The 9,087-nt window shown below is 40.3% G+C and overlaps 1 protein-coding gene across 1 annotated transcript; it reads left to right on the top strand.

Annotated features, from left to right (window-relative positions):
- The first annotated feature begins 306 nt into the window (after positions 1-306).
- On the top strand, positions 307-4,170 carry LOC138893654 (uncharacterized). The gene is made up of 7 exons (XM_070178301.1): positions 307-818; positions 924-1,180; positions 1,262-1,529; positions 1,709-1,901; positions 2,094-2,210; positions 3,163-3,492; positions 3,802-4,170. The coding sequence occupies exons 1-7, from the start codon at positions 307-309 to the stop codon at positions 4,168-4,170; spliced, it is 2,046 nt and encodes a 681-aa protein (XP_070034402.1).
- The last annotated feature ends 4,917 nt before the right edge of the window (positions 4,171-9,087 follow it).

Here is a 9,087-nt window from a genome sequence, read left to right as displayed (position 1 = left end):
AAGAATGCCTCAGCTACTAGCCAAGGGACTACGACTAATGCTACTCAGGAGGAGGACACTCCGGCCCACGTAGTTGCATCGGGATCAGTGCCCAGTACTTCAGATATGGATATCAAAGGAGCTATCCAGTTGCTCACCCAGATTGTTGCTACTCAGGCTCAAAGTAAGGGAACAAGTGTTTTTGACGAGACAGGTAGTTCCAGGTCCAGGGAAGTCCTCAACATGAAACTTCCAGTTTTCACAGGGTCCAGAGAGGATGAGGATCCGCAAAACTTCATTGATGAGGTTTAGAAGATATTTAGAGTAATGCATGCTACAGACACTGAGGTAGCAGAGCTTGATGCGTACCAGCTGAAGGATGTTTCTAACACTTGGTATGAAACATGGGAAGAGTCCCGAGGGGAGGATGCGGCTCCTGCGACTTGGAAGGAGTTTGCAGATGCGTTTCTTGAGCATTTTCTACCCATTGAGGACTTGGAAGCGAAGGTTTTAGAGTTTGAGAAACTCAAACAGAATGAGATGAGTGTGAATGAGTACTATCTCAAGTTCGTCTCTCTGGCCAAGTATGCTCCGGAGATGATATGTGATATGAGGACCAGAGTTAGGCGGTTTATGTTAGGGCTTTCAGATGATTTATTTGCTGATACTAATATAGTTGCTCAAAACAATGACGTGACCATTACTAATATGGTTGCCTTTGTTCAAGGGAACGAAGACAGGTTGAAGGAAGAAGAGCATCTACATAAAGAGAAGGTCAAGGAATTCAGCAATAGAGCTAAGTCTGCAGGAAATTTCAGCCATAGGGAATCTCGAGAAGGGTGCAATCACTAGTTCTTCAGGAAATCAAAATCATGTCCTGCTCCATCTTCAGCTAGTGCACTAGTTCAGATGTTCAAGTTTAACAAGAAAAACCAAAATTGTAGAGCAGTAGGCTCACAGTCACAGACTAGTGTGGGTTACAGAGGCCTTGAGTACCCTACTTGCAACACGTGTGGTAAGAAACATCTAGGGGTGTGTCGTTTGGGAACAAATGGTTGCTTTGGGTGCGGTCAGCAGGGCTACTTCTTGAGGGATTATCCATCAGAAGGGCAGAATAATGGTGGCAATGTAGCTCAGTCCACTAATTCAATAGCCCCTCATAACTCTCAGGCCCCACAAGGACGTGGTGCAGCAAAGTTCGGTAATGTAGGCGGTGGTTGAAACCGCTTGTATGCACTGGCAGACCGTTAAGATACAGAGGCTCTTGGAGATATTGTCACAGGTATTCTAACAGTCTTCACTTTTGATGTTTACGCTCTTATGGATCCGGGATCCACCCTATCTTATGTAACCCCATATATTGCTAAGAAATGTTGGATAGAACCAGAAAAGTTGTGTAAACCCTTTGAAGTGTCCACTCCAGTTGGAGAATCAGTTATAGCTAGACATATCTATAGGGGATGTCCAGTCAAAGTGTATCATCGCCTTACTGTAGCATACTTAGTGGAATTGGAGATGGTAGACTTCGATGTAATCATGGGCATAGATTGGTTAGAGTTATGTTATGCCACAGTGGGTTGTAGAATCAAAATAGTAAGTTTTGAATTTCCCAGTGAACGAGTCTTAGAATGGAAGAGTGATGCAGTAGCACCTATGAATAGGTTTATTTCTTACCTTAAAGCAAGAAAGATGACTTCTAAAGGGTATATCTATCACCTGTTCACGTTAGGGATGCAAATGCTCAGATTTCCACTCTCCAGTCAGTACCAGTTGTAAATGAGTTCCCAGAAGTGTTTCCTGAAGATCTTCCCGGAGTCTCTCCCGATCGAGAGATTGATTTTGGAATTGATCTACTCCCCGACACTAAGCCGATATCTATTCCGCCTTATAGAATGGCTCCAGCAGAGTTGAAAGAGCTAAATGTATAGTTGAAAGATCTTCTAGATAAGGGATTTATAAGGCCAAATGTCTCACCTTGGGGCGCACCGGTCTTGTTTGTCTGATAAAAGGATGGGTCTTTGCGCATGTGCATTGACTATCGTTAATTGAATAAAGTTATCATCAAGAACAAGTACCCTCTTCCCAGAATAGATAATTTATTTGATCAACTTCAGGGTGCCCAGTGTTATTCCAAGATTGACCTCAGATCAGGGTACCCTCAGTTGAAGGTTAAGGAAGTGGATATTCCAAAAACAGCTTTCAGGACTCGATATGGGCATTTCAAATTTTTGGTAATGTAATTTGGTTTAACAAATGCACCAGGAGATTTCATGGACCTTATGAATAGGGTCTTCAAGCCTTATCTTGATTTGTTTGTTATTATGTTTTATTGATGTTATCTTGATTTATTCTAGTAGCGAGACTGGCCATGCAGAACATCCAGACATTGCAGGATCACAAGCTATATGCAAAATTTTCTAAGTGTGAATTTTGGTTGAAATCAGTAGCGTTTTTAGGCCATGTCATCTCAGGGGGAAGGCATGAAGGTGGACTTTCAGAAAATAGAGGCAGTGAATAATTGTCCTAGACCCACCTCAGTATCCGATATAAGAATTTTCTTCGGTCTAGCAGGCTATTACAAGCGTTTCGTAGAGGGATTTTCCTCTATCTCGTCCCCTTTTGACTAGATTGACCCAGAAGAAAGTCAAATTTTAGTGGTCAGATGCTTGCGAGAAAAGTTTGAGGAGTTAAAGAAGAGGTTGACTTCAGCTCCAGTTTTGACACTACCGGAAGGAACCAAAGGGTTCGTAGTTTATTGTGATGCTTCAGGGGTTGGTCTTGGGTGTGTATTAATGCAACATGGTAAAGTCTACGCATCGAGACAACTCAAGGCTTGATCTTAAGTTAGCAGCCATGGTATTTGCGCTAAAGATCTAGCGCCAATATTTGCATGGGGTGTATGTTGACATTTTCACAGATCACAAGAGTCTCCAGTACTTCTTCAAGCAAAGAGAATTGAATCTACATCGGAGAAGGTGGATCAAATTGCTCAAGGATTATGATGTTGATATCCTCTATCATTCGGGGAAAGAAAATATTTAAGCCGATGCTCTCAGTCGGTGATCTATGAGAATCTTAGCTCATGTTGAAGCAGACAAGCGAACTATGACGGAGGAAGTCCATCGCTTTGCAATTCTAGGAGTTCGACTTTAGGACTCTAAAGATGGTGGCGTTGTTCTTCAGAATAGGGCTAAATCCTCCTTAGTAGCCGAAGTGAAGGAGAAGCACTTCAGTGATCCCTACTTATTGCATCTGAAGGAGAGGATTCACAAACATAAGAGTACGACTTTTGAACAAGGGGGAGGTGATGATACTTTGAGGTACAAAGGCAGACTATGCGTTCTAGAGGTAGATGGGCTCGGAGAGTGGATTATGTTAGAAGCCCACAATGCCAGGTACTCTATTTACCCAGGTTCCACAAATATGTATCATGATCTTAAGGAGATTTATTGGTGGAATGATATGAAAAAGAACGTAGCAGATTTTGTGGCTAACTGTCCAAATTGTCAGCAGGTGAAAGTCGAATACTAGAGGCTTGGTGGTTTGGCTCAAAGTATAGAAATTCCCATTTGGAAATGGGAGATGATAAACATGGACTTCATAACATGTCTATCTCTCTCTTTTCGGAAGCATGATTCGATTTGGGTGATTATAGAACGACTTACCAAGTCAGCTCATTTCTTGCCAGTGAAGACTACAGATTCAGTAGAGGATTATGCCAAGTTGTATATCTAGGAAATTGTTCGATTGAATGGGACTCCTTTGTCCATCATCTCAGATCGTGGTGCTATGTTCACAACAAACTTTTGGAAATCCTTTCAGAAAGGATTAGGGACAAGAGTGAACCTCAGCATAGCTTTTCATCCGCAGACAGATGGCCAAGCAGAGCGCACTATTCAGACTCTTGAGGATATGTTGAAGGCGTGTGTTATCTATTTTAAAGGTAATTGGGATGATCATCTACCCCTTATTGATTTTTCTTATAATAAAAGCTACCACTTTGGTATCAAGATGGCACCGTACGAAGCTCTGTATGGGCGGAGGTGTAGATCACCAATTGGTTGGTTCCAAGTTGGCAAAGCGGAGTTGATAGGACCTGATTTGGTCTATCAGGTTGTGGTGAAAGTCAACTTGATTCAAGAGCATTTGAAGAAGGCTCAGAGTCCCCAAAAGTCCTATTCTGGCGTATGACGTAGAGACTTAGAGTTCCAAGTTGATGATTGGGTGTTTCTGAAAGTTTCACCAATGAAAGGCATTATGTGATTTGGGAAGAAGTGGAAGCTTATTCCCCGCTATATTGGGCCATATAGAATCCTGCGAAGGATCGGGCAAGTGGCTTATGAGTTAGAATTGCCACAAGAATTAGTTATTGTACACCTTGTGTTTCATGTGTCTATGTTGAAGAAATTCATAGGAGACCTGTCTCTTGTGGTTCCTACGGAGATTATATGGGTTAAAGATAGCCCGACTTACGAAGAAATTCCAGTGGCTATTCTTTATTGTCAAGTCCGCAAGCTCAGAACTAAGGAAATTGCTTCAGTAAAAGTGCTTTGGAGGAATCAAAAGGTTGAAGAGGCTATGTGAGAAGCCGAAGAGGACATGAAGTCCAGATATCCACATCTCTTTGAAGAGCAAACAGAAAATCTAGAAGGTAATTAACCTTTCCATTTAGACCTTATATTATAATCTCCATGTCTTTCAGTATTTAGTCAGCTCAATATTCAGTCAATTCAGTAGTCATTCAGTTCAATATCTCATCAGTCCAATAATCACGTATTTGTTCAGTTTAGTATACATGTGTTCATGATAGTTCAGTATTCGCATGTTTTCATCAGACCCGTTTAAGGTCCATAGTTAGTCGTAGTTACATGCACGACAATAATTCGAGGACGAATGATCCCAAGGGGGGATAATGTAACACCCCATAAATTTGGCTTAGGTGTGAATGTGTTAAATTAGTAGTAATTTTATATTTTAGACATGTGAAGTTCTATCGGGATGAGTATGGGTGGAAATAGTTGTTTTAGAACCAAGACGGAGAGTGAGGTGTATAAAATTCGATAAAATCCATTAAGTTTACCAAATATCTGTATTCCAGTAGAATTTAGTGATACGTCATAAGGAATTTGGGGAAATGCAAAACATGAAATTTGTAGCCCTTTGTAATAGCTTTCCAACTATATATTGTAGAGCCCGAACAAATCTCTGTGAAAAACTTTATGTGCATTATACTGGACAATGTGTAGTATGCGCGCCAAGGTGCAAGCCCGGATGGTCCCATGCGTGGCCGCGCTATTGTGGAAGTGTTACTGCCCTGCTACGCGTTCAGGTACGCGGTTGAGCCTTTGCCTGCATGGGAGCACACCTGGGGGGTCATTTTAGAAGCCCTAATTCGTCCCCCACAACCCAAAGCACAAAAACTTGCTCTAGAAAGGGAAGCTCTCAAGAGCCTAACCTCTCCCAAGGTCCCTCCACCATCCAAGATGAGTTCTAATGGTGATTCTAAGTTACTTTAAATTCTTCAACACCTTATTAACATGTGTAAAACCTTCAAATCATTAGATATTTGATTGGGACATCGTTGTCGAGAAAAGAAACTCTAAGATTCGAATTCAAGAGGATTGAACGTCAAAAAGGTAATATCTTCACCCTATACTTGATTATAGTACAAGATTAATGATTATAGACTCTAGTTCATGAGATATGAGTTGATGGGTTTGACAAAAAAACATGAACGATTATAGCTTTTGGGTTGTTGATTGTTGATTATTGGTTAAGGGTGTTGTTTATCTTATGGGTGATGAAGAATGATGCTGATTATAACCATTTGAGATTTTAAAATTTATTTTAGGAGCAAGAGAATGGGTTATTGGGTGTAGAAACACCATTAATAAGGGCTATGAAGCTTTATTCCCACCAAGTGTATGATAAAATGCCTAAACGACCAAAGTGTGAGTATTATTGCTAATATGGAATCCCTTTGACTTCTATTGCTATAGATTAAAGTTGAAAGGGTTGACAAACATTGTATTAAGCTCAAGAGTAGGAAGTTAAGGTATGTGAGGCTAACTCTCTACGTTTGGGAATGTTTATGATTCTCCCTACGCCTCATTCTTATGACTATTACAAATTTCCTCAGAAAGTAATTATGCCTCAGTTTCATGAATAGTTGTAGAACTTCTATTGTCTAGATGACATGGTTTCATAATTCATTCAATATCCCATGAGTCTCAGTTATGACAGATCATTTTTGTTATGAATGCATTTTCCAGTCGAGTCTTATTCAGCATTTCAGTATCATGTAACCCAATATGGTTCAGTATTTCAGTATCATGTATTGCAATATGATTCTCAGTTCCTTATTTTAAATTCTGGATGTTGAACACCTGTATTTGGGCTTGAGACCGTAGTTTATGCTTTATGCATATTTGGGCCTTAGGCCGTAGTTTATGCTTTATGCATCTTTGGTCCTGAGGCCGTAGTTATATATACGTATACTTGGGTCCGAGGCCGTAGCTTGTGCACATATATATTGGCCCTGAAGTGGTAGTTTATCAGATAAACATGTGGTTCATCATTCAGAAGATGGAGTATTCATATCCTTACTTCCTTGTTCAGTTATCAGTTTATCAGTTATCAATTCTCAGTTATCCATTCAGTTATCAGTTATCAGTTATCAGTTCAGTTTCAGTTTCTGTATTTGCAATTCTCTCTTTCAGTTGTTTTACATACCAGTGCAATTCAAATGTACTGATGTCCCTTTTGCTCGGGGCCTGCATCTCGCAATGCATGTAATAATTTACAGGTTGACGACTCGGCTTGCTAGGACATCTCGTATCGGCTATTGGTGAGCCCCAGTCTTTCGAGGAATTATCCCTTTTTTAGTCTTTATAGTATTTCAGTTATTAAAGTATATCGGGGGCCTTGTCCTGGTAAACAATTAGCATTTTAGTATTCATTAGAGGCTTCATAGACTATATCCCAGTCAGTCAGATATTAGCAGGCTTTTATGTGTTAGCCTTGTCGACTACTCGTTTATACTTGTAGACTTTTCAGTACTTTCCGCATTTATGATATTTCGGTCAGACTCTTTAGTAAATCAGCATGTTGCATGTTTATATTCAGCTTACAGTTATACCACATGTTGATCCAGCCATCCAGTTATTTCGCTCGGTCACATACAGTTGGGCACCGAGTGTCGTGCTACGCCCCAGGCCATGGCTCGAGGCGTGTCAACGACAACCTTAGTGTTGACAATGAAATAGTTGAGCCAGAATTGTTGGCAACCATTATCATCCATCTTCACTGATGTTAGGCTATAATCTCGTATTTTAGTCGCTTATTGCACTTTAATTCACTGCACTTTACTTATATTTGAGCTTTAATTGGTAGTGTTTGCATTTATTGTGTGTTTTATGCCTTGTAGGAGTGATTCCGAGTTATGTAGATGTTGTGGAGCTAATTCGAGCTATTTGGATCTTTGAAGTCTGAGTAAAAGCCCAAGGTATTAAGCCAGGATCGTGTTCGGGGGTCGAGGACCAAGTCTGGACGTCAAAAATCAAGCAAAATGTTGCACTCTTAGAAAACTCCAGAACCGCGGTGTGTGGTGCGCCGTGGCTGCCCAAATCCTGCTGCCTGACAGATGTTAAGTTCTCTGGATTTTCCTACTAATTCCCCGCATGGCGTGTCGCCCCATGCGATGCGCCTGTGCAATCTTTACAGAGTGAAAATCCTATTTCGGCTAGGAAAAGGTGATTTCGTCTAGGCCCGACCCTACTTGGTATAAATACATGAAAAACGTTATTTTCTGGACTTTTGACACACATTCGACCTAAGGAGGCTAATTAGAAGTAGGAAGAGCGAAAGCACAAGGATTTCATCATTCCTTCCTCACTCAAGACCCGAGTTTGGATTGAATTTATGTTTTCCTATACTTTAACTTTACTTGTGATGAATTTTTCCATGTCTATGAAGTAGTTTCCTTTAGGGTTTGATGGATTTGGTGTATTGATGATTGTTTGTAGATTATAACTCTAGTATTATATATTGAATCGTTTTAGGATGAATTAATTGTTGCATCTATATTCACGTGTTCATGTAATCGGGAGAGGCCTAACTTGTGATATCTTTGCATTATATTGTTGGTTGAGTTCATAGATTTTTCTAAGTAACCTAAAGAGGCTAGTTGAATCATTGATTAAACCTAGTTAGGAGAATAATCGAAAGAGATTTTCCTGAAGACCAATCCACTACGCATTCTTGCATATCTTCACGTCCTTAAATTGGTTCATCTCATGAGGTTAAGACTTAATCGAGAGATGAGTTTTTGCTGAATGTTTGAACTAATAATTGAGTGAATTCAAGAGGCTCACTTGAACATTAGAAGTGAATTATCTAGAGTTAGATCCAAACAATTATCTTACACCTATCTTATCAACCCTTATTTTCTCCCACTGATAACTTTCTTGCTTGTTCCTTGTGTCGATTGTCATTAGTCAATAATTTTAGACTCTTAGTTAATTTTACTTAGAAATAATATACAACTCAATTGTTGATAATCTTGGATAGCAATCAAGCTAGAAACTATAAGAATATTATTTAAATCTAATCCATGTGGATACGATATTATACTGTACTACATTTGACTAGCGAGCATAATTTAAGTATGTGTTTTGCGCTCGTCATTCACTACCAAACATTTGCCCCCACAATATCGAAGGTTCAACATCATTCCTCGATAAAAGGTGGGCGCGAACAGATGCACCAAGTGTAGTACCGTGACCTCGACCCCGGCTAGTTCCGCAAACTTCAATAACATTTTGATTACTTTGTAAATGTATGGGGCGAGTTGAGTAGGGAAAATGTTATAATGGCGGCAAAAATCCTCCACCAGCAGAAAGAGGGGGAACGAGTAGCTGATGGCGAACGGATAGGCATAAAGAGCGTAGTACCCAGGACGGTAGACGTGTACTTCGTCGTTATTATTGTGAATTAGCTCCATGTGGGCAGGGAGGCTAAACTTGGTTTTAAATTCAGCCAATCTCTTAGCCGTCGTCGATGATTGAAATTACTTAGTCATCACCTCCGGTGGCCGGTAAAGATCAGGTT

This window comes from Nicotiana tomentosiformis, chromosome 6 (assembly GCF_000390325.3).
Source record: "Nicotiana tomentosiformis chromosome 6, ASM39032v3, whole genome shotgun sequence".
In the NCBI taxonomy this organism is placed as follows: Eukaryota; Viridiplantae; Streptophyta; class Magnoliopsida; order Solanales; family Solanaceae; genus Nicotiana; species Nicotiana tomentosiformis.
The sequence above is the reverse complement of the archived record's forward strand: the minus strand, read 5'-3'. Positions and strand labels throughout refer to the sequence as shown.